At 43.6% G+C, this 26491-nt stretch overlaps 1 protein-coding gene across 1 annotated transcript in view; it reads right to left on the bottom strand.

The window, feature by feature from the left end:
• Positions 1 to 25628, bottom strand: part of IKZF3 (IKAROS family zinc finger 3) — a 61254-nt gene extending 35626 nt beyond the window's left edge. The window contains exons 1-3 of the mRNA XM_054995439.1: positions 25543 to 25628; positions 19088 to 19141; positions 18308 to 18421 (exon numbers count right to left, since the gene is read on the bottom strand). Of these exons, the coding sequence (XP_054851414.1) occupies positions 18308 to 18421; positions 19088 to 19141; positions 25543 to 25552 (178 nt within the window). The 5' untranslated portion in view covers positions 25553 to 25628. The remainder of the gene's footprint in view (positions 1 to 18307; positions 18422 to 19087; positions 19142 to 25542) is intronic.
• Positions 25629 to 26491: the final 863 nt, after the last annotated feature.

Raw genomic sequence — 26491 nt, forward strand, 5'->3', positions numbered from 1 at the left:
TGTTCATTGTATCCAAATCTTTAAAAAAGAACCATCTGCCCACTGGCAGAACACATACAATCCTGCACTTGAGCATTCCTAGGAATTCCTAGGTGCAGGCCACGATCCCGAATTCCAGAACAGCAACAAACATATCCCGTTCCCAAAGCCAGATCATGGATTGTGGAGGCCGCAGCGGAGGAGCGCCCCACTGTTCCCAGCGATACAGGACCTGACCAGATCAAGCAATAATGTGAGCCCTCAGGCGAGGTGCCCACTGAGCTTGGCCCCAGAGCCAGGCAGCATACCTGGAACCAGAGGAGATAGATCCCTATCCAAAGCCAAGCACAATTGTACTCTCTCAGTCTCTCTCTCTCTCTCTCTCTCCAAAGGCTAGCAAGTAGCAAGCAAGAGCTCTGTCCCACTCCACTGCTAGCAGAAAGTGAAACCCAGCCTGGGAGACCACGGTATTTATAAGCATGGGTCCCATTCAGCAATACAGGAGGTCTGTGTTTGGCCGTCAGAGCTGCCTATCAGGGTTTGCAGGGATGAGATTGGAGTGCCCATGGCTACAGAACACCCCCTTCCCCCTCCCTCCCCTGGGTGTCTTCTCCCAACTTGTGACTGCTTTGCTGCTCCGTGGTTGGAAGGAAGCCCTGCTGATCAAGGAAAGCTGGGCTTCCATTCGGGTTTCCAGGGCGACAGAAGGAGGGCAAACAGAGCTCAGGCATTCCCCTGGCTCCGTTGCCAGGGGAATAGATTGCTGGCGCCTGAGTGTCTGGATCCCCGAACCGAGCTCGAAAGCTACGATCCAGGCCTCTCCCGACCACTGGATCGTGGGCCGTGGACGATCACGATCCACCAGGTCACGATCGCGTGATCACCATTTTCGTGGGGTTTTTACGTTCATAAAGTGGATCGTGCCCATCTCTAGTCAGGATCTCCTTGTGTTTCTGCAGCCTCAATTAGGATTGCTTTGGGGCCAGTATTGGAATAAATAAATAATGAATGAAATAATAATCAGAATAATAGCAGAATAAATCATGTAAACAGTAACAGATGCAGAATAAAGACTGCAACATTTAATTTGGATGACCTATTCAGGAGCAGAATTCAACTTCATGGGGAATAGTATTGTGTTGGCACTGCTCCAGTAATGCATCCAAGGCTGAAATCCTAAGAGCAATTTCCTGGGAATAAACCCCATTGAAAAAATGGGGCTTAATATGAGTAGATCGGTTTATTACTTATTTATAAAACCACTCTGTCACCTCTTCAGTGAACCTACCCAATGCAGCTAACAAAATGAAACATCATAAAAACATACAACATCATAAAAGTTGTTTATTACAAGCCAGCATTAAAAATCCAGCCAGAGAATAAAAACATAAAGCACTGGAGAGCTTAAAATGAGCCTCACACAGTTCTGAGGCTAAAAGCAAACTACAAAAACCATGTTAAAAGATCCTTGGGTAAAAAGAAACATTTTAGCCTGGAGGCTAAAAGAAAGTAAAACAAAAGAAAGTAAAGCCAGGCGACCCTCAAGGGGAAGGGAATTTCACAGGAGAGGTGCCAGTCACTGCCTGCCTGCCTCTTAGTAGGTAGGCTTGACAGCATGGGAAGTGAGGGACTTCTCCTTAGGATAGCTCCCTAAATCTCTGAAAAATTGTAGCCTCTATGCAGCCCAAGACTGCCTCTGCTTCAGGGCCAGCCCAACCAAAAGGCAAACCGAGGTAATTGCCTGGGGTGCCAGATTTTGAGTGGTGCCAAAAAGATGAGAGAATCCCCCACTACTGGCTGAAAGGGAAGGTTGGCATGAACTGGCTTCTAGAATCTCCATTCCTGTTGGCTCTGGTCTGGAGGACTTTTTATTTTTTACATTACTCATTTTGATGGCCCGGTAAGTCAAACATTCATTCTAGACTTCTCACTTTTCTCTCTATGGAATCGAGGGGAAGGGGGAGCACCAAAGTCCCTGTTCACCTAAGGTCCCCAAAAACTTTGATCAGCCAGCCATGGTGTGATGAACAGCATCTGCTACCCAAACGTTACTGCTCTGTTATCCTGATGCATTCAGATGGGGAAGGATAAGAACTAGATAAGATAGAGACAAAATGTGGGGGGTGGGGTGAGGTGGCGGGATGTGGCTTGGGTCAAACATCATAGACAAGGATCAATGGGTAATAAGTAAATCTCAGTCTCCATATGAATCAGCAACGTGAGTGATGACTCAAAAGCAAGTTATAATTCTTGCTTGTTGGATAGACAGAAATGTTTCGAGTAAGACCGGGGAGTCCTGTTTTTTAACCATTCAGTTGCTCCTCCTTGCAATTTTCTCCTGCAGATATTCTCTGAATAACCTTTGAGCCCCCAGATGTCTGAATGTTTGCAGACAGGAACAAAGCACAGTTGACTCAAACATTTTTGGTGCTCTAGGCAAACTAGGACTTTGGTGCACCCCCTGCCCCCAATTCCATACTGAAAAAGTGGACAGTCTAGAAATAAATAGATATTTGACATCCAGTAATATTTGATAACTGATAACTGGCACAAAATAATGTTTAACATAGACTGCATTTGATAGCTGAGGTGCAGTAAATCTGACAGCATTTGATAGAGTAAAATAGTATTTAGTATTTGACAGCCACATCGAAAAAATGTATTTCAAGCCTTCTAAAATAAAAACAAAACGGATACCAGCAGTGTACAATATCTGAATGTCAATTTTTGAAAGAATGGGTTAGATCCAGCACACATGTTCTGCTTGCACTAAAGCTCTGGTGCAAGCAGAAACACAAGAAAAAGTCCAAGTTAGCCACTTGTGCTAAGTCATACTTATTATATCCAGGGATTTTTTTCTGGGAAAAGAGGTGGTGGAACTCAGTGGGTTGCCCTCGGAGAAAAGGGTCACATGGCTGGTGGCCCCGCCCCCTGATCTCCAGACAGAGGGGAGTTTAGATTGCCCTCCGCGCCACTCGGTGGTGCGGAGGGCAATCTAAACTCCCCTCTGTCTGGAGATCAGGGGGCGGGGCCACCAGGCATGTGGCCATTTTCAAGAAGTCCCGGAACCCCGTTCCACCGTGTTCCAGCTGAAAAAAGCCCTGATTATATTCCCATCTACATTTTTGCTTGTGCAAGATCTTGTGCAACCAATTTCAGGGTACTATAAGATATGGGGATGAAAACCACTAGGTGTTGTGTGAGATCGTGTGCAAGCAAAACGAAACTAAGCCTGTTTATGTTTCCACTTGTGCATTTCTGGATCCAAGCCAGTATTTCTCCCACAAAATGCAAGTCTGAAGTTCTGTTTTAAATATCTGCATGGGGGGAAAGTGTCACTGGCATATCCCACTTCTAAGAGAAGTTGCTCACTAAGATATAGTGTTCTTCTGCTTCAGTTAGTCCTCAAGTTGCAAACGGGACTCTTGTTTTGTTCTGCAGACATGTTGCTCTTTTTGTCAAGTTCTCCTAAGTGCCTTCCAGAAGGCAAAACCTGGCTTTTGCTTTTCCCTCTACCACACATCTTTGATAACGTTTGATCAGCAGACGAAAGGATGCACCTGAGTCCACTCCGCAGGGCTTCCATTGTGCTCCAGCTGTTGATGGTGCCCTTCCCCGCTCCCCTGAGCAAAAGCTTGAGTGGTTTTCAGTTTGCAAGACAGCGCTTAAAAAAAAAAAAGGAATTCAGCTAAAGATATACTGCAACCCACATGTAAAAGTGGCAGAAAGCAGACACTGTGAAGAACTGGCAAATTGTTCATAAGTCACAGCACAAGGCTCCCTACGCAGCTGAATGATAACTTGGTAGAGAATGTTTAGCCTCAAAGCCAAAAGGCTCCCTACTCGCTGAATGGATGACAGAAAGCAGAAGAGAACGACCTCGCTTTTCCTCCTGATTAATTTCTAGAAAAGAGCGGCTAAATTCAAGACAGTGTGGTGTACTGGTCAGAATGCTGTGTGGTATTTTAAGTGTCAGATGAGGATCTGGGAGAACTAGGTTCAAATTCCCCACTCTGCCGTGAGAGCTTGCGGGTTGACTTTGGGCCAGTTGCTCATGCTCAGCCTAACCTACTTACAGGGTTGTTGTAAGGATAAAGGGAGGAGAATTATGTAAGCCACCTTGAGTATCATTGGGGGAAAAGGTGGGGTATTAAACAAACAAACAATCAAACAAACAAACAAACAAACAAACAAACAAACAAACAAACAAACAAACAAATGAAAAAAAATTAGTATGGGAACAGCATCTCTGACTGGGCAAGCCTTTCCTTAGAGCCCCCTTATGCAACATGCGAGGCTTACCACACCAGAATCATGGTGACTCCCCTGTTTGTAGGCAGAGAAAGCTGGAGGGGATAGAAATCACATGCTCACATATACCCATGTGGAGTGCTGACTCAGTTGCCTTTCCGTGTCTCTCTTATCCTTATCGTCTGAGAAGTTCATTTCCCCTCCTCCTCCCCCTCCCAGCTCCTAGGGAAAATGAGCTGCTCAGAAAAGAGATAAGGGGTGATAAAGACCTGATAGTAAGTCAGCCAGTGAGAATCCCCTCCTGTGCTGCGTGTGTGGTTTTTATCCCCTCCACCTATTCTCTGCTTGTGGGCGAGGAAGCCTCCAGAAGGCTCCACAGGCCAACGCTCAGATGATGAGGCTGTATTCAAGGCCTGATGTGCGGGCAAAGTCATCACTCAGGGCTGACGGTAGGGTTGCCAGCTCCGGGTTGGAAAATTCCTGGAGATTTTGGAGGTGGAGTTTGGGGAGGGACCTCAGCTGTGTAAAATGCCGCAGAATTAATTTTCCAATGCAGCCATTTTCTCCAGAGGAACTATCTCTATCACTCGGAGATCAGTTGTAGTCTCAGGAGATCTCCAGCCACCACATGGAGGTTGGGAACATTAGGAGGGGAAAGCATTCTAGACCTCTCTGGCCACTTCAACTGTTTTTTCTCTTCTTTTGGTACATTCCCTGGAATTGAAAACCAATGCCAAACCTAAACTCTGGCACAAATTGAGAGCAGGGCTTGCTACTATTCACTCCCAACTTCCTATAATGAGCAGTGCTCTTCCCAGTGCAGATGGGTGTGGACCACACAGCCTCATTGAAAAATGGAAAATTAAACAAAAAACACTTTCAGCTAAGTTCGTTCCTGCATTGGCAGGGCCCCACAGTGAGAGTCGATAGCCTGTGAGTCTAACTCTGCCACGCTATGGGAAGAACGTAGAACAACATTTGCAACAAAAAACAATCAAAAGTTTCACAAAGCACCAAGTTTACGGTCAGGACAGTGGAAAAGCAGGTGGGAGTCCTACAGATTGTCACTAGAGACACAATGAAATTTTGCATGAATTCAGAAATGGGCAAAATAAAAAATCTGCTCAACTTCTTGACGATGACAACAACAGCGATAGCAATACAAATTTGTTTAAAGTGTTGTATGATATTACTGCAGTATAGAATCAAGTATGATTGTTTAAAATAGAAAACCAAACATTTGTGTCAAGGTATATTGGAGGGGAAGACAGGATGCTAGAATAACCAGACTGTGACGGGAACGGCAGGAAAAGGTTTTTAGGGCACCAAAGGGCTTCTTAGAGATGTTGTACAGAAAGGGAAATGCAGGGCCAGGCCAAAGGGTTTTAGTGCCTTAGGGAAACTGACTTTGCATCTCACATTCAGTAGTTGATATTTTCATTTACTGGAGATAACATGTGTGCATATTTATCATCAGTATATCTAATTCTTAATACAGCCCCATCTGCCCATACTTAAATCCATGGATCAGGGCCATACAGAGAGAAAACAGATGTTTCGACAAGCTTGAGTGATGCCCCACGTTTGCAGAAAAATCTGACTCCCCCCCCCAAAAAACAGAAGCATAAGTACAGACAATGGCGCAGATAAAGTGTCAGCGTCAACTCACTGTAGTCCATGGCAGGTGTATGTAGGAGATGTAAGGGGTGGAAAGGAGCCACTGCTGTTTCAGACAGAGGAGGCAGCTATGCTGGATAGTAGAAAATGAGATGCCTCCCCAAGTCCTAAATGTTGCTATAGGGGGGTTCTGTACAGTTTTTTTCTGTCATTCCTGGCCCCATACCCCGATCTTTTTCTGGAAGCTGATTTTTGAGTAGATTTTTCCCTTGTGCATAAGGTTTATTTCGGTTTTGTCTGTCCCGCCCACTCCCACCTACCTCAATGATTGGATGTTCATCATCATCGAACCACTCCTTCCACCTCCCTTCCTTTCCTCCTCTCCTGCTTTTGTTTTCTATCTTTAAAAAAAAATCCATCATTTTCAAAGCATCATCGATCTACCATTGTAAAAGTACATGCAGTAGATCCTCTGAATTCCTAGCTCTCATTTTTAAAAAAGCAAGTCTCTAGCCCATTCCGTTGAGGAGAGAAGCCTGTTTCCTTATATCTCTCCGAGGAAAGTGGCTACCGACTTACTTTTTTAAAAAAATGAAAGTGGAGGTGTCAGAGAATGTGCTGCATGTATTGTTACAGCAGTAGATCATGAGATCAATATAACACTATGGAAATGACAATTTTTTTAAAAAACTGCAAAAGTCCTGCAGTCCCGAGGAGAGGGATGGTGGTTACTTCTGGCACCAGAAAAAGCAGCATGGTTTAAAAGCACATATTTATTTATTTATTTATAGCCCGCCTTTCTCACTGAGACTCAAGGAGGATTACCTTGCCTCCTTCCACACATGTTGGATAATGCACTTTCAATGCTCTTTAGTGATCATTTGGAACTGGGTTTTCGTGTATGAAACAAAATCCACTTCTAAAGGATAACTAAAGTGCATTGAAAGTGCATTATTCAACGTGTGTGGAAACAGCCGTAGAGTGAGATTAGTACAATCAGTATCAAGGACATTTCCATACAGTGTCAAGGACATTTCCACAAACAATATCATAGGATTTTACAAAGATATAGCATTAGCAAGATCCAATACAAAGTTGAAGAATTACTGAAACAGAATATAATCAGTTCTAGGACTGACATTAGATAACATGAAGCACAGGCAACATAGTGCATAGTGCCTTGCAACATATATGCAAGGCAACCTAGTGGTGAAGTCTATGGTCCCTATCTCACTAGTGAAGCATCTGAGACCCCCTCCCTACAATACTTCCCTCCTATCTGAGTAAAAATCCTTTTTGAATAATTCGGTTTTGTATCGTCTGCAGAAAGCCAGGAGAGTGGGTGCTCTCCTGACCTCAGGCAGGCCATTCCACAGGGTAGGGGCCACCACAGAGAAAGTCTGTGTGTGGGCTGCTGTTGATTTCACCCATGTGCAGGCTGGCACCCGCGAAAGACCCTGTTCAGATGAGCGAAGCTACCGTGGAGGGACATAGGGAGGTATGCTGCTCTGAATTAGAGATGGGCACGAACCGCAATACGAACTAAAAAAAGCCATGAACAGCCCAATCAGCTGTTCACGAACAAGCTGTTCGTGAGGCCCCATTCTAAACGAACAGGTGGTTGTTGCAAGCCTCATTCGTTGCTGTTCATTGCTGTTCATCAAGCAAGACAATCTGGCACCCGCAATCAATTCCCTTGGCAACCGGAGGCAGGGACTGCCTGAACTCTGTCTGAACTCCTGCTGTTGCCCTGGAAACCCCAATCTAAGCCCAATTTAGCTTGATAGTCAGGTCTTCCTTTCAAGTGTGGAGCTCCAAATTTGTTACAAGGAAGCAAAGAGCAGGGGGGAGGGGGGCTCCCAGCTCTGGTTTTGCAGACAGTGAGGGACAGTTGCTGTTGGCATTTTGAGAGAGAGACCGGGAGAGTGCATTGGAGCTTGAATTTTCTTTTTTGTGTGGTGGGATAGGGATCTACCTTTTCAAGTTCTAGGGCTGCTGCCAGGCTCTGGGCCAAGCTATTATTTATTACTGGTACCTTTCCTGCTGCCTGCTCAGGTAAGGTTTCTGGGAGTGGTGCGGTAGGGATCTTGATGGCTGGAGGAGAGCCTGCTGGCCCCACGAACAACGAACATGTTTGTGACAGGATCATGTTTGTCAGTGTTTGTTGTTCATTGTTCGTGGATAGCAATGAACAACAAACACCATGTTCGGGTTTTTTTTCTGTTCGTGCCCATGTCTACTCTGAACTTCATCCCAACAGCAGTCGGTTTGTTCCAATAGTGCCAGCCTCTGCCTTCTGGTTCTGTGTCAGCCCTGTCAGGGATCTCTGGTTTGGACTAGAGGGGCCAGGGGACTTAGGTACGGGAGGCATACCTAAAGCTTCCCATGCAAAGACCTCTCCATGTGTCCATTTCCAATCTTTTTTAAAAAATTCAGCCCTTATATCAATGTAACTTAATAAGCGTGTTTCAAAAATATAAAGGGAGTGTGTGCTGTGACATCACTGATGATGCCACCGATGCTGGCAGCACCAAAAAACCTGATTATGTAAGGCACATGCAGAACAAAATAAACCAACTCCACAACTGTAAAAATGCAAAAGGAGAGCAGATGTGAAGAAGAACTGTACCAAAACCGATTCCAAAGCTTGGGGATTGACTGTTAAGAAAATCAGGAACAAGTGTTCAGAAAAGCCCTTAATCTGCATACCCACTCAGATCTTCATTGGCAAATCAGAAGCTCTGCGGGGCAAAAGACTCACCTAATCCCACCCACTTTCTAAAAACACTTGGTGGGCACCAAGAAAGGTGTCAGCGAGCACCACGCTGGGAACCCCTGTTAAAGACCAACATGATTTCTAAGGTATAAGCTTTCGAAAGTCAAACTCCCTTTTTTGTATCTGATGAAGGGAGTTTGACTCTGGAAAGTTCATACCATGGAAATCTGGTTGGTTTTTAAGGTGCTACTGGACTTGAATCTTGCTCTTCTACTGCAGATCAATATGGCTACCCACATGAAACTCTCTCCATCTTCCAGAAGTCAACCAGGGGTTTAGCTGGAGGGCCAGCCACATTAGTAGGAAACCACCCCAAAGGCTCTTTGGAACCCATAAGGATCCAACAATCTTTAGAGGATACAGCAGCCTAGTTGTAGAACATTCTGCTTATACGTGATAATATATATATATATATATATAAAAAGAATAAAAGTAAGAATGTTTAAAGCCATCTAGATAAGAAAGGAATTTAATCATCATAATGTGACGAGTTAACGATGTATCTGATTTGCTAGACCAGTTCAGAGATACAGAGACCTCATCCTTGCAGATGTTCAGACAGACAGACGCTCCCCTCTCGAACATATATGATATAGATATAAACTTTGTGTGTGTTGTTGTTTCCGAACTATCCAATTAAAAAAAATCGTGAGCTTGCCTAAATGGTTTAACAATATTTTGACAGCAGTTAATTAGATTTAAGAGCTTGGAGCAGTATAGGACGGAAAGGAAGTGATCTATATATAGATGCAAGGCATTCAGAATTACTTCAAATGTAGGAGGCAAATGGGGACTTATAAGGCATCTCACAGTGTCTACGGAGTATGTTACATTGGATTTTCATAAAGCATCTCTGAGCCTCCTGTGTGTGATAGGTGTACACTTTTGAAAATGATGCACATGGAAGAGCCAGCTCTAGAATAAGAACGTGCTCGTGGCTTGGCTAACCAAAAGTTCATGTCCACCACAGGACACAGCTTGAAGAACAGTGGGGCTAGGCCCCAGCAGAGAGTCAGCCCAGCCTGGTCATTTCGCCTTGGGAAGGAGCATTGCTCATGAAGGCCTTCGTAGAGCTGGCTGAGGAAGAGGAAGGGCTCCAACTAGAGGCTTGGAAAACAGCCTCTGTGCTCTGTGCTCTTCTGCTGTGGCTGTTCTCTCTGCTCACCTTTCTGGAGGTTACGGCAGAGGCCAAAGGAACCTTGACACGGCCACATCAAGGGCATTCTTGGCTCATTCGGGTTTTCAATTTGCATTAAACTGGGCAGAAATTTCAGAAAGGGCTTTTAGCCTTATGTGTGAATCTGCCTTGCTCATGAAGGCTCTTTGTGATAGCATCAGAGCTGCAGATAAGCTTGCCAACCACCAGATGGGACCTGGAGATCTCCCAGAATTACAGCTCATCTCCGGACTACAGAGATCAGTTGCCCTGGAGAAAATGGTTCCTTTGGAGGGTGCAGTCTATGGGATTATAACCTGCTGAGCTCTCAAACCCACCATCCCCAGGCTCCAATCCCCAAATCTCCAGGAATTTTCCAACCTGGAACTGGCAACCCTACTTGCAGACAGAAGTTCAGAAGGGATCTGTGGATAGTTTGTAAATTCAAGGACAGTCAGGAAGGAATGATTCGCATTTGACAGGCCTTCCCTTGCCACATGGTGGTAGAGAGCACTGTCAAGTCATAGGTGATTTATGGCGACTCCTGGCCGGGTTTTCATGGCAAGAGACTATCAGAGGTGGTTTGCCTTTGCCTGCCTCTGCAGCCTTGGTCTTCATTGGGGGTCTCCCATCCAATTACTAACCAAGGCTGACCCTGCTTAGCTTCTGAGATCTGATGAGACCAGGTTCACCTGGGCTATCCAGGTCAGGGCATCTTGTTACATGCTGCATCTAATTTCAAAGAGGTCCACAAAAATAATAGAGGCAGGGCTGGGAGCAGGGCAGGTAGAAAGGATTCCTATAACCCAACACTGACCTGATTGTCACCAATTTTACCCTGCTGTTCCGAACCCCCTCCATCGCTACTGGGATTAAAAGGCAACTCAATTCTTGCTCAGTATCTATAAAAGAGTCACAGAGCTCTGTTGTGTAGTCTGGTGGCAGCTTAGTGCAGTAGTTAAAGTGTCAGACTTTAGAATCTGAGAAACTGAGCATCAAATCCCTGCTCTGCCACGAAGCATGGGCCAGTCAATCACTTTCAGCCTAATCTACGGGCCAAGCTATAAGTGACGAATTACACTTGAATGGCAAGTGAACAGACTCACGTGTATTCCTCCCTGTTCACTTGCACTCCATTTGCACTGCACTCGATCACTCGATCAAGTGAACAGGGAGGAATACACGTGAGTCTGTTCACTTGCCATTCAAGTGTAATTCGTCACTTATAGCTTGGCCCTACCTTACAGAATTTTGCTGAAGATAAAATGCAGGAACGGAAACTGGAGTATGCTGCACTGAGCTCTTTGCAAGAGTACTAAAGAAAAACATGCATAACATTGTATTATATATTTTAGAACTATGCTGTAGCAGATTAAATTTATCTATTTAACAAAGAAATAAACGGGATTGTTCATCAGATAAGAAAAGGAGCAGTTCATTGGTAAGTCATTTAATACTTTTTATATGAGTCTCCTTGGAGGCTATGTCTTTATCTCCTCTCCACAGGCAGTCAATAGACACAAACCCGAGTCGCACCTCACTTACTGTGAAGGATAATAATTAGGAATGCTGCAAATTTTACCAAATTTGACTGACAAACTTACTGTGTTGGAAGGTGGGGAACAGATGTGAATGGATTATTTGGTCTGTTCGTTTTGTACTGAGCAGCCACAAATGCCTGCTGAACCAGGTTGCATCTGCTGTTCCCAAAACTGCAGATGTGCAAAGACACCGCTGGTTCAAACTGATCAGCGGCCATTAGCATTGCTAAGGACTATTCAGACAAACTCTGAAGGGTAAGAATTTATTGTAACACAGCATTTATTAATGGCTGATTGATATGACCAGAGTGATCTCATTGTCTATTTAGGCAATTGCCTGTTGAGCAGAGGAAAAATGGGGTGAGTGGGTAGCTGAACTCAATCAGGCTGTATGAGAATACACATGAGCAAAATACCAGTTCTGTTAGGAAGGAATATAGTGAAACAGCTTGCAGAATATCCACAAACAAATTGGCAAATTATTGAGCCAATGGTTAAAAAAAAAATCAGGTCTCTGTTTGCAACAGGTCAACAGGACAGCACCTGAACGGGTGAGTGTTTGAGCATCCCTAGTAACAATTTCTTCGCTTTGCACAGAGTGCTAAAGGATCACTCAGCTGTGAGAGAAAAGTGCTCTAAGAGTGCTTTGTGTGGTTCAGCTGTGAGACTAATCCTGAAAGAGGTTTGGGTAAAGGTGCTTGTTTTCCTTTCTCCATCCATGGTTTCTCTGTACTCATCTTATTTCTCCTTAGTAGCTAATGGTTCCTGTTTGTCCCCCTCCCAATCCTTAGAAAATTTGCTAAAGTCCGGAGAAGATGTCTGGGGAGTTTCAGCACCGTGGTCAGAACTTGCTTTGCATGTGGCTCCTTCTCACAAGAGGAGTTCAATGCGCAGCCATCAGTTTTTGCCTACAGCCTCAGCAAGGGGAGGAGCCACCCTGCTCACAACTTCTTGCCTCACCACTCCACATTAATACCAGCACTCCACAGCCAGGTCAACCAGCTTGTGAATCAGGCCTTGCCCTGAATTGTGCTTCCCACACTTCTCCACACTGGGATGGGGGGCGGGGGGAGTCATTTTTATCTCTGCTTGGTTTTGGTTGAAACAACTCCCTTCTAGGTTGACGCCTCAGTGACCCCAAACAGACAATGAACAGCACCTGGTGGAAATTTTCACATACTAAAAACAGCAACAAAACTTTCTGAATTCCCTGTTGAGCATGAATGCTTAGCACGTTGGCTTCCCCTCCCCAAGCCCCTCATATAACAAAACAAACAAACAAGCCACATTGCAAAAAGAATCAGGAAAACATTTTTTAATTATTGAGAGTTTAGGACTGTGCTGTGGAAGATCTTGAAGGTACCTAAAGCCATTTCGCCTCATGTAACAGGAGTAAATGGTACACTAGAGGCGTTTGAAGAGTGTAGCCTCAAGGAACCTTTTCTGCATGAACCTGGAGGCTGAGGTACTCAGGCATGCTTTAGAGAACTTTTGCTAGAGGGCAAGAGTACGCAACCGTTCACATGCAGTGCAAAAAAAAAAAAATGCACAAAACAAGAAAATATGTTGTTGACCACCCTCCCACTCCACCCTTCCCTGGCTAGGGAAATGCCTGGAGATTTGGATGCAGTGACCGGAAAGGGCAGGTTTGGAGAATGGTGGGAATCCTGGGGGAATATGATGTCACTCAGGGCCTGCTGTTTGTCCTAAGCTCTGTAGTATACGATACGATCCACTCTCCAAAGCTGCCATTTCCTCCAGGGGGAAGGTCAGCTGTAATTCAGGGATTACTCCAGGCACCACATTGAGGTTGATATGATAACCCTTCCTCTCCCGGTGTTAAAACTTAGATTATTAATTCCATGGAGGCAGAGGCATGTCCATATTTTGCTTATGCTCTTCCGTAAAGCATCATATGAATAAAATTAATAATTTGCATGTCTCAATTCAGCTTTTCTGGGTGCAGAATCTGGGTTTCCTTGCTGCAGAGTTTGGATAAACAAAGAGAGAGAGGGAGAGAGAGGGAGAGAGAATACAGCCCTGGCTGGGAGTTTCAGATTAGATGCCATGATCAAAGGGAGTCACATTTCAAAAACTACAGTTTTTAATTTGTTTTGTTTTTCAATTTGTTATGAAATCCCCTATTAAGCGAGCCTCTCCAGAAAAGTACTGCTGAGGTTGCAAGATAAGCCCCCCCCTCCCAACTTTGTCCCAGTAGCAGACATGAGAGATGTCATATTCTGATTAAAAAAGCAGCACTTCCTTTGCGAGCCCAGCCACAACTCTTCTAAAGCAGCGGTGGCTGCAACCTCAGCCATGAGCCTGAACAAGTGTTTGGCATATTCTCCCAACTTGACTGTCCCTCTTTTCCATTCTTAAACACACCCATCCCAATTCACCACCAAAAAACTCTGAAGTGCCATTATTTCAACTTTCCCATTCTGCACAAACAGAATCTAGGATGACCCAGGGACTATTATCCTGACAAGCCTCTTGCCGAGCAGTTAAATTTTCCTTTTAGACCTACAGGCCAAGTTTTTGATGTATTGTTTTGAATCCATACGTCCAATGGACTCTCTTCACTCCCTTTGGGCCTCTTTTTTTCCTTGTACAACTCGGAAGTCCTCGTCTTGCTTTTCGCTACCCCGTACCACCCCCTGATCTCCAGGGCTGCCAACCTCCAGGTGGGACTGGAGTTCTCTCAGAATTTCAACTGATCTCCAGCCTGCAGAGATGAGTCCCCCTGGAGGAACTGGACGCTTCAGAGGGTGGGCTCTATGCCATCATATCCCCCTTGAGCTCCCCCCCTCTCCAAACTCCACCTCCTCGAGGCTCCACCCCAAAAGCTCCAGGAATTTACCAACCCAGACTTGGCAACCCTACAGATTTTCCTGTCTCGTTGACTAGTTGGCCTTCAGATGCCTAAGCAGCTGGTATTACACAGTCCTCCTTCTCCCAAAAGCGCTGGATAAGGCTCCACCTGACTATCATGGGTATTCAAGGGGACTTCTAGGCCAAACCCAAGCAAGATCCCTAAAGCCTTTCAGTGTTCGGGATGTGAGTTGTGTGATGCTGTTGAGGAAGAAACATTTTCTTTGCCACGGGTCAGTAGCCACTGCAGGGACATTGTCCGGAGTCCCATAAAAAACAGGAACCAGATCCATTTCTTTCCCCCTTTACTTCACTCCCCCTTCGTCCCTAAGCTCCACAGATCACAGCCTCCCCTCTCTCACAAGTGCCTTTTAGCATATCAGCATGAGATTACACACACACACAAATACAAGAGGCCGAGTGTCCATTTCACTCATAGCATCCTCGCCAATTTTCAGCATTCCCTGCTTAACAGAGTATCTTTGAACAGCAGCATGACATCACAGCAGCTCAGCCAATGACCAGACAGCTTATGGACAAGCAACAGACAGCCATTTGTCCTTATATACATGGTGCTCACTTGTCAATATTTGATCTCCTTCTTTCCGAGAAGGGTACCAAAACTGTTAAGGGATACTCACAACACAGAGAAAGCTTAAATTTAGTATACACATAGGCATGACACCCTGGAGTTGAGAGAAGTATGAAAACAGAATATTTTAACATTTATCCCTAAAACCAGGATCATACAAGCCCTATTTACGTGTTACACTTGAATGCATGTACCCCACCCTGAGCCCGTTTGCCAGGAGGGCAGGCTAAAAATTGAACGAATAAATAAAAATAAATAAATACATATGAGCCAGGATGTGTTCACTTTACAAATTTATCCCTATCCTGGATAAATATATGGTTTCAATCAGCTGAACATGAGTTTAATGTAACATGAGAATTACTCAACATGAGTATAAAGAAAAATCAAGTGTATACTGTATGTGGATTGTATGTGCACTTGTTGTAACTTGTGAAAAGGATTAAAGCATGACTCATAGCAAAGGTAAGCTAAAGCATAGATTGGACAGAATATTGGGCTGTGAGCATTCGAAGAACAACCTCTGATTGGAGAAAGGGGACTACAGTAGCAACCAGGAGTGTAGGTCCAAAAATGGGACACATCACTCAAGCACTGGAATGAAGTGGTGTCGGAGTTCACATGCTTTAGCGATCCTCAGCGTATAGGAAGACAACATTTCCAGTGGCAGCCAGGAACATATCTATACTGGAAGAACAAAAGCACAAAGACTGTGGCGGCTTTCCCAAACTCTCTCAAGCTAAGTTTGCGAAGCTATAGTCCTGTTGCACCGAAGTAGTAGCAAGGGTCTTATACGAGTGCCCTCTTTGTATTTATGCTGTCTGTGTGAGACCACCACTGTGTGCTTCCTAACACGCAGTGGTCTTTATTTTTCTTTTGTGAAAGAAAATGCACTTTTTGCTTTTTCAAGGGAGTCTTGTGTCTATAAGACAGTGATGTCACCCTGAGCCACTGCTGGGGGAGGGCAGAGAAGAAGTTCGTAGCCTTCCCACTATCAGTTTAGCCCCTTATCTCTCCTTTTGGTATAGACAGTTGCTGTCCTGTTGCCTCCACAGATACAAGAGATAAAGGTGACATTTCCGGACTGATTTCTAGTGGGGCATGAGAAGGACTGGCTGGCACTGGGAATTGCTAACGAACCAAGAGAGTGGCAAATGGAGGCAGATCACAGCCTGCCTTTTCTGTTAAGACGGCAAGGGGGATAGAGAGCCTGCGTCTTTAAGAGGGGCGCAGAGGAGAGAGTTTCGGCAAGTTAAAGGGCTTTTGGAGGACTATTGAAACTCTGGGGCTAATTCTCATGGAGTTGTCAGCCCTATGATTTCCAAAGACAGGTGGGGTAGGACAGCTGTCTATGGATGATCCAAAAAAGAGAAGAGCCCTCAAAAAGTGAGGACAGATGTTGTACATGTAAACTGACATTCATAAATGCAGATTTACACAAACATTTCTATAATTTAAATAGAAATGCAATCCACATGTGCCAGCTCTGTCTCCAATCTAGGTTCTGTTGAAAGGGAGCTTTACAAGGCCCCTCCCTGCTCTCCTATCTTCTGGCTCATCCTCTTTAATTCACTCCAAACAGCCCTTCTTCTAACGGTACCCAACTCTGGGGGTTCCTTGTGTATATTGAGCCTCCAAAGGCAGTTCAGTCCATGTTACTAGACAAGAAAAGAGCCCAGAGATTTCAGAGGACAACTTCAAAAAAAGAGGATCTTCCTCTGAAAAAGCAGACATCTAAGGGGACCAAGAAGGCTAATTGCTCCTTCATAACAAAATATTCCCTGCACATTAAAAAACCCTGCATGTCTGGAAGAAGGCTAGGGAAGAATCCATCTGCATGATACTTGGTGTCTTGTACAGAAGGAATTGTTTTGTATGGAGGAGAGCTCCACCCCAAGCACACACACCCCACTCACACACACACACACCTGCAGCCATAGTTGGTTCAGCCTAAGCAACCGCTTTCCCTTCTTGGTGAGAACTTGGTCCTTATTTGAAGGTTGATTCCTTCCTGTAGGGTTGCCAGCCAACTGATCTCCAGAAATCAGTTCCCCTGGAGAAAATGGCTGTTTTGGAGCATGAGCAATATGGCATTTTATCCCTGCTCAGTCCTCTCCCCTCTCCAACCACTACCCTTCCCAAGTTCCACCCCTAAAATCTCAGGGAATTTCCCATCCTGGAGTTAGCAACCCTACGTTCCTGCCATAACCAACACAGGGCACAATCCCCTGGGAAGTTCTGCTCCACAAACCTCACTGAAACAAAAAGGCACAGAGCAAAAGGCAACCTGGGTACAGTCCCAGCGTCACCCTGGGCTGTCTACCCCTTTGCCATTCTCTGCCACCCAAGGAAGTTCCCTAATTTTTGTAGGATTGAATCTGCTCTTAACTCCTTGGCATCCGATCAGTTGATCCACCATGCCTTTTCATTAATTTTTAGTTGTTTATGCCTCATTTTTCTCCCCAATAGGGACCAAAGCAACGCACACCATCATTCTCCATTTATCCTCGCCATCGCTACTTTGTGAGAGTGACTCGCCCAAGTACACTTTTCATGGCAGAGTGGGGATGCAAACCTGGGTTTCTTACATCCAAGTCTGACACTTTAACCACCGCACCACATTGGCTTTCTCTATGTTCCCACTGGCTCCTCCCTTCTTCCCCTAGATGGCTGCTGTCTGAATGCCAGATATCATTAAGGGATGGCAAATAAAGGAATGGAAAGGTAAGAGCTTTTGTTTAATCAACTAAATTGGCATGCATTTACATAAGCCTGTGTAACATCAAAAGCTCTGAAGAAAAGGCTTTCTGAATTGGGCTTTGTGAAAGTAGGTCCCCTCATTTCAATGGGGCTTAAAAGGAATCTTGCAGAATCACGGGAAACTCCCCAAGTAATATCTTGCCTTGGTGATGGAGCAGGCTAATGGGACAGTCCTAGGCAAGTCCGCTCAGAAGTGAGTCTTTATGTTATTCAATGAGGCTGACTTCCAGGAAAGTGTTCTTAGTAAGGTTGCCAACCTCCAGGTGGAGTTTATGGCTCTCCTAGAATTATAACCTGATTCCCAGACTACAGAGATCAGTTCTTCTGGATAAAATGGCAGCTTTGGAGGGCAAACTCTATGGTATACCATAGATTCTAGGTGAAAGTCCCTCCCAAATTCTACACTCCACACAGGCACAGGATTGCAGTCTAACTCTCTTTATTCCTTGCCAGACACATCCAAAAAGTGAGTAAAGATGTGGAATATGCAAGAGAATGCTTAGCCTACATCAAACTTCTTTTCCCTGTCTTGTTACTATTGAGGGGAATGGAATAGAGAAGGAGAGAAATGGCAGGTGAAAATTTAGGAATAAAGAGAAAGCAAACAGAAAAGGAACTGCCTAATCTAAAATCATGCCTGATTAATTGGGGCACTTCTTAAACTGTCTGGAATATCTTTAATTCTTTAACTGATTAATCAGTTAGATTAATTGATTAAAAATTGTAGCCCTAAATTGCACATGCTATTTTATCAAATTAATTACCTTCTCTTCCTCCTCCATTAGTCAGATGATATTCCTTTGTATCTTCAGCACTGTTTATGTTTTCCATTTCATGAGACGTGTTGGAATTGCCATCAGTCAAAGCATCCTGGACTTCTAGAAGCAGGTTTTTAATTTTATAAACAAAGGAGGACATAAATGATTTTTTAAAAAATAAAGAATTGGTTCATTTTGAAAGTGCTTTAAGATTGTTCACTCAAACAGCAAAGGATGTTCAACCATTTGTATAGTTAGCTGCTTTTGAAATTTGTATGAAGAAGGGACAAACAAATATTCTGGATAAATACAGTAAATTATATCAATACACCAAATTCACAGAGGGTGAAAATTGGCCTATACATTCCAGTACTAGAAATATAGATCAGATGTCTTGGCACCAGCATCAGATTATTAGAAGCCCCCAAAGGCATCAGTCCTGTGCAGGAAATATTGAAGACAAAGATACATTCAACTTTCATTTGGATCCAGTTTATAAAACACCAGTTGTCAGGTTGCATCACCTCCAGATGGTCAGGCAGGGGGGAAAGAAAAAAAAAGTCTTCTGTCTGTAAGTGCAAGCAGGCAAGCAAGGATAAAAACTTCATGGGTTAGTTATTGATTTTATTGGGTTTAAAAGGGTATAACTCTGTTTAGGATTATGTCTTAGTGAGCGCGCATGTACGCACATGCGCATGCACACACTTTAATAAATAAAATCATGGGTTTTAAAAATTGTTCCAGTTTTAAAATAAAAATGCTAAAGGGATGAAAAAAGCACAATACCTGTAGTCTCCGGCTGTTCCCGGGAATGGCTGAGGTCCATGCCAGCGGGTGAACCTGGAAAAAATCACACAAAACCAGTTCAGCCTCCACAAGTTGTACAAGGATCAACAACAATTCTGTAATGGAATCTGAAGGGCGGAAATGGGATTAAAGATCATAAAACCTAAGCCTGCCACCCTTTTGCCTCATATAACATTAAACCACATTCAAATCTAAAATCAAAACATTACATTAAACATTGTTGGGGGTGGGGAAAGATAGGAGCAGAAAATCAGGTTGGATTTATTTACATTTTTCTCCACTTCTGACACCATGTAATATTTCTGGAGTCCACAGATAAAGACTTAATAGACTATAGTATGGCTTGAAATAACTTTAATATGAATGGTAACTAAATTATCTTGTACAACGGTCCCTAAGGTCTGTTCCAGAAGTAAGGTCATGTGATCTTAAGGCAAATCAATAAATATCAGTTCCTTATTAGAATTAAATGGCCCTGGAGCAAGAGCAGCCCCTGCATGTAGTCCAGCCCTCTGCTGTGCACAGGAAACCAAAGCCAAAGCATCCCTGAGAGGGTGGTCCAACTTCTGCATCAAGACCACCAGTGAGGGAGAACCTGCTGCCTTTTCTAAGCTATTGCATCTAGTCCTGAAGTACTCTCAATGATAGCAGGCTTCTCCTAATGTTCAATTGAAATTTACCAGCCTGTAACTTAAGCTAATTAGTTCTAGTCTCTCCCCCACTCACACACACCAGAGATGTTAACAATCTCCCTGTAAATCCTGTCAGGAAGCTTCTCTGCTTCTCCTTGTGGAACAATTCCCAAAGTTCTCCTGAAGAATGTGAAAACAACTGCTCTAGGGTAAAGAGAACCCCAAGTGCAAATTCTTGGCACTTCAGATGTTTAGCTTTCAAAAAAAATTATTTTGGTTTGCCCTAATAAAATGTGCTACTTGGATAGGGAAAAAAATCCAGCCAGGACAACCCCCCTCCCAGTGATTTGGCAACCTGAAGATTGCCAGCATTGTGTGAGAAGACCAAAAACCATAGGCAATCTCTCTGACAAGCCATTTGTCCATCATTCATGACTGATCTACTCATCCCAGAACCCCTGATAATTTTCAGAGGAATACAGATTGAAAACGGCTCTGTGAGGGAGGTTAATTGAGTGTGCCTCTCTCCCAGTGATAATGCGATGGCCTCCCTTCTTCTCTATCTTTGCATCTCCATTTCTTCCTTTCTCCCCTCCTTTGATCTCCTTATCTGAGAATCTTATGTCTGTTGATTTAAAAAAAAAAACACCCTTGGTCCTAGCTGTTACATAACTGCAAAACTCTGCTCACACGAAGCAGCAGGGAAGTGCTAACCGCTATGTTTGCTTCACCACTGAGGTTTAGGGAACAGAGCTGGGGCCTCTTTAACACCCAAGCACAGGAGCTTTAGTAATTAAAGACCTTTCTAAACTACCATAACCTCATTTTTTCCCTCTCAGCACCACAGCTTTGCTTGAATGGATTGTCCTGTCCCAGCCAAGAGCTGGGGAGGGGCGGGGGGCTGGTTAGAAATTCTGTAATTTGTCTCCTTTTCTTCTGGTCAGCAACCAGAAAACGGAAGGGAAAAACTGCCTCTGGAGTTGCTAGAAACTGTTGTCTCAGCCCCCAGAAACAAGAAGAGTCCTGCTTCCATTCTATTCCATCCAGGCACCAGAATTATTTTATTTCAGGAATTTGCTGTGTTGGAGGTGGGGGTAGAAAATGGATTCCTGCTTTTCATTAAAGCAGTACAGACATGTGCTCCACACCTGGAAAAGAGGAGCCCATAAACTAGAGCTGTTTAAGAAAAAAAGTTACTGAACCATAGAAATTCACAAGTGTGCACAAGAACAGCTGCAGAAAGAATTTTGGGGAGGGGCAAGGTCACTCTCTTGCTGACTCGTTGGAAGGGTATAGGTGTGACGGGGGAATTTAAAAACATTTAGGATGCCGAGGAGGGGCAAGCACCCCCTTGTCATTGTCCCCACAGAACCAACAGGTAGGCAGGAATGAACTCTGCCTCTGCCTACTCATGGTGCAGTTTGGGAAGGGTCAAAGAACGGAGGATATTTCAAGCGCCCTGGGATGGAAGCAGGGTTTTGCTCACTTCAATAAACCACTCCTCTCATCTAGGTGAGAAAACAGCCTCTCACAGGCCCATACCCTACTGTATGGGAGACAAATCAATGACTACAAAACAGCTCTTGCATAATTCTTTCTACACAAGATATTTTAAACAGGGATGCTCAGGTGATTTAATTCAAATGCACTCTGTTTTCCTAGCAGTGCACGTGTATCCACAATAGAACAAGTGTAAGAGCTTTCACTTGATCCTACTCGTGGGAACTGATCTGTGTAATCTGGAGATCAGTTGTTATTTCAGAAGATTGGCTGGTCCCACCTGGAAGTTGGCAAGCCTAATTCATCTGCACATGTGGAATTGTTATTATCACCCCCTCCACTCAAAGATGTAACTTCCAGAGCCCATGGAGAAGGTGGCAATGGGGTAGTGGAGAGCTAAAGTGGTAGAAAGGATTGCACTACAGACTGCATGATTGCATGTTGGAAACCTCCACCCTCTTTTTTAAAACCTCTCTGCAAACAGAAAATCAGCACAGCAAAGTAGAACTCCCCCCCGCTATGTTAGTTTTCTATATGCAGGGAATTTGGGGTGTGGGTGTAGGTGTGGGCACATGTGTATGTGTGCAAAGCTGGAATCCCCCCATCTGCAATCCATTTCACTACCTCATTCTCCTGCAAGTGTGAACGAGGCCTCTTGGACAGAAATCTATAGCAAGCTTGTGCAGAGGTATAATTATTTTTATACATTTAAGCCACTGTCTACTAATATTCCATATGTCATGACAAAATTAAGAAAAGGAGAGAGGATTTCCCATTTCCATAAACCTTCAAATTCATAAAAAGTGCACAGAAAGAGCTCACATCTTCAAAGCATGTATAGTTCAAATGTAGGCAATCACAAAATGACGTGACGCCACCTACTTAAGGCGACCACAGTAGACTCCATAGCTCTCCCTCTCCCAAACCTGTTTGCTTGGTGTTTGTCAAGCTTATCCTTTTGTTGCAGGGCTCCTGTGCTTTTAATAGCTAACAGGTAGCAGTGGCACCCAGCAGGTACAGCTTTTCCCTGGGGTGGAAACTGAGTGATGGTCTCCCAGTGTTGATATGAAATATAAACTGCCCATTAGGGCTGTGAAGGCACAAGAAAAAACTTAGGCCATATTTTATGAGATCCCTTTAATGAAAACACCACACTAAACTTTTGTCAGGGGACCCGGGTCTGTGAATGATGTCTTTACTAAATGCCTATTTAAAAAATAGCAGCACAAGGACACTATTTTGAGCAAATGGCAAGGGAGAAGGGAAGAGGTGTACAGGCCTTTTCTCTACGACCTATTCTTTTATTTAAAATTGCTCTGACCTCCTGCTAAAAATTACCCCGCTATGAGATTCCAAATGCACTTTCACAGGTAGGTAAAAATGACGATAGGGGTGAACCTGGAACACCACAGTAGCAAAAAGCAGCTTGGGAGCAACTTTGTGTGGAAAAGCAGGCAGTAGAGAAAGAGTTAAGAAGAGCCCCTTCTTCCTCACATGACCACCCCTTTGCCCAAAATCACAAGCTTCTAAGTCTGCTTTTCATTAAATAAGAATTGGTTGGGGCTTGTGAGGAGTTTACGCCTCTCAGTCTGTTGCACTCGCAAGAGAACAATCGTGTGGCAGAGCCGCCATTTCAGGTTTCAGTGGTGGGAATGGGAGAACCAAGAGCTTTGCAGGGAGGGAGGCCCTGACAAGGTTTGATGGTCTGGGTGCAAAGATTCAATTACAAAATGGCTGTCTGTTTTAAAAGCAGATTTTACAATAAGTAAGTATGTTACTCATATGTATGTTTAAAAAACAGGCCAAGCATCCTATCCCTATTTTTTGAATTAAAGGAATTTGAGCTTTTGCTACACATGCCCAACTAATTTCTCTGTAACAACTCCACTTAGAACCAAATCTGAAAGGCAGAGTGTAAATGCTATGAGCAAGTTGTTGATTCACTCAGAACTCTCCATGTCAAGAAAGAAAGAAAGAAAGAAAGAAAGAAAGAAAGAAAGAAAGAAAGAAAGAAAGAAAGAAAGAAAGAAAGAAAGAAAGAAAGAAAGAAAGAAAGAAAAAGGTGCCCACCACATGGCTGAATATTGTCAAAGCAACATTGCAACTTTAAAAAATTCCCTTGCTTTTGGCATTTAAAAAAAAACAGAGAAAGACTATTTTGCCATCCTACCAGATTCCAGAAAGAATGGCTGCATCAGTGATGGGACAAATGAAAATTATGTGTTATCCATATTCAGGCTGCATTCACACATCACTGGATTGTACTACTATTTGCAAATAGATTTTCCTGTGTGGATGATAAAATCCAGTTGGGATTCTTTTCTCTTTTTTTGCCATCAAATTGCAGCTGACTTATGTTAACCCCTTAGGTTTTCAAGGCACGAGACATTCAGAGATGGTTTCTAAGAACTGACAAGATTAAACTAGTCTGGCTATCCAGGTCAAGGTGCATGATTGCTTTGCTACGGTGCCACAATAATGCAATATCCAATGACGTAGATGGAGCCACAGTATCTTTGACAGAACAATTAAATATCAAGCAAAATGTCATCAGTCAAATTCAAATAATGCAAAAATGAGATCAGCCTAACTGACCTCACAGGGTTGTTGTGATTAAAATAGGGGAGAAGAGAATGATGATACAAGCCACTTTGGGTCTCCAATGGGAAATAAAGCAGAGTATAAATGAAACAAACAAACTAAATCTAATGAGATATACTCAGGAAGTTGGATGCCTTAAACGAAGACCATCCCTTATGGGGTGATAGGCACCTGAAACAAAAGAATTTGGTATCTACCTATGCATTTTGCCTTGCGGCCAGTTCTTTGGAAATCCAAACTATTAACAGGAGTTGGTCTAATCTATACAGATGTTATCTCTTGAGAACAACTGGGCTAACAGCTCTGAACACTAAACAAAAATATAAGAGCCAAAAAAAAAATGACAACCAAAGGACACTCCTGAAATTTTGAATCTGAAAGAAGAAATATTAACTAAAGTATGCGATCCAGTGGTGCTCTTGGGTATGGGGATAAACTGTTTTTAAAAAAATAAAGAAGAATTGGGGAACTATTACTGCAGACCAATTCTGGGTATCTTTACTTGAGTGTAAATACGCTTCCTGAGGTCAATCAAATGTATTCCTTAGCAAGTATGAAGAAAGTTATAAATGTAGTGAGTTCTATATAGTAATTCACCTGACTTGACAGTTTTGACTTGTGAAAATTGTTTTTTGTTGGATCTCTATGCATGTGGGTATGTGAATACAAACAGAAAACAACACACTTTTGATTCCTAAAAAATAGGAAAATGGTTAAAAAGAAATTAAATTCCCAGATTGTAGCTAGTGTTTACCCTGTCTTTCCATTTTAATTCATATTTTATATAGGTAACAGACTTTGCATCCCTGACTTATTTCAAAGGATGACTAATTATACATTTTATATGTTACCTCCTTACTCTGGGAATTCATCTCATTTTAGTAACCAAAGATAAACTAGTGCCCAGGTGACAGAAGATAACTTTTTAAACCCTGGTAATTTCAGAATGAGTTCTTTTATATGCAATTTAAGAAGGTTGGTTGTTGTAATAATCCTAGTAGGAGTGGGGAGAAAACATAAGCAAATTATGAAAAATCAGACGACAGAATGGATGGATTTCCCCATACTTTTCACAGAATGGGAGGTAGTCTTTAGTTCAGACATATTTTTTTTATTTATTACTTTTGACTTTTATTCCGCCTTCGCTGCATAAGCAGGTTCAGGATGGATTACATCAATAAAAACATTTATAGTAAAACTTATACCTTAAAAGAGTTTAAAATCAACAAGAGCACAGCAATAAATGTAAGTGAAGATTCCCAGGTCCCTTGCCAGTTGCCAAGCCTGCACAGAAGTTTGGCACGCTACAAAGTGGGCATCCGTGGTTCCACCCTCTTGCACTTACCATGTAACAGTGCATAGCCCAAGTTGCCGGCCCAGAGTGGTTACTATCCCTGCCTGGAACTGTGCCAGGGGCGAATGGAGCTCCAGCGGGTGAACCGGGGAAGTAGCTGTGGCACTCTAGATGAGCTGCCTGTCCCCGCTCCCTGCTCAACCCTTTTGGAAATTTTGTCTTGGCAAATATAACCTGATGGAAGCTATTTTTACGAGTGGGGATAGAAACAAAAGTGATTCTTTGAAACAAAGTTAACCATCAGATATGGAGATGAGAAAGACCAAAGCAGTGCTTGCAAAGAAGAAAAAAATAAGGGGATGTGTTTCACTAAACTAAACCCCAAGGGAACTCCAACAAAATCTCACCTTCCATCATGCTCTGTAATAGCTGCTCCAGGTGCTCCTTTTCTAAGTTCTAAGATTCCTGTGTCTTTCAGAAAGACAGTCAGATTCCCAACCAGACAAGCTTCTGCTTCAAAAAGGAGCTGGGTAGCATTATTACAGTGACATCCAAGGACAGGAAATGGGTGTGTGTTGTGTAGGAACAGAGCACCCCCAGGTGGTGGGGGAAGGTGGCAGATCTACAGCAAACATAAACAGTCATGAGGCATAATAATTTTTATTACTCATTTGCCTGAAGTGGGGAATCTAGCCATCTTTCTCCAACTTTCTGTTTCAGGGAAATGGGACTTTCTAAATAGATATGGTTGGATGGTGATGATGACTGATAATACTCCTCACCCCCCCCCAAAAAAACCTTTTACCTTCAAGAGAGGACAATAACCCTGCAGATTCCTCACGGTTACCCTGTGTGAACTGAGAGAGTGATCAATGTTGCATCCACACATCATTGGAAGTTGTGCTATCATTTATTGTGTATATTTACATCCCACCCTTCTTCTCAAAATCTCAGGGCTGTGTGCAGCATTCTCCCTTCCTTCGTTTTATCCTCCCCCAAACCCTGTGAGCTAGGCTAGGCTGAGAAACAGAGAGGAGGAAGGGATGGCCAGGGACCAAATGCCAGCCAAATAAGCTCCATGGCAGAGCGGGGCTTTGAACCAGGCTCTCTCAGATCCTAGTTCAACACCTTACCCACTACACCACATAATCATTGCCCTCTAGTGATGATTCACCATGGGGTTTCCTGTGTGGGCAAGACCGTCACTATCATACAATGGTAAACAGTCATGCCGCCCTAGAATACACTGATGTTCCTTAAACACTGCACAATGGCCTCCATGGAAACCTGAGCTTCTCTGGAATGGAGGCCAGTTTGAAAGCCATGGGGCCAGGAAGGTAGCCATGGTTACTGGAG

This window comes from Eublepharis macularius, chromosome 12, assembly GCF_028583425.1.
Source record: "Eublepharis macularius isolate TG4126 chromosome 12, MPM_Emac_v1.0, whole genome shotgun sequence".
Classification (NCBI taxonomy): domain Eukaryota; kingdom Metazoa; phylum Chordata; class Lepidosauria; order Squamata; family Eublepharidae; genus Eublepharis; species Eublepharis macularius.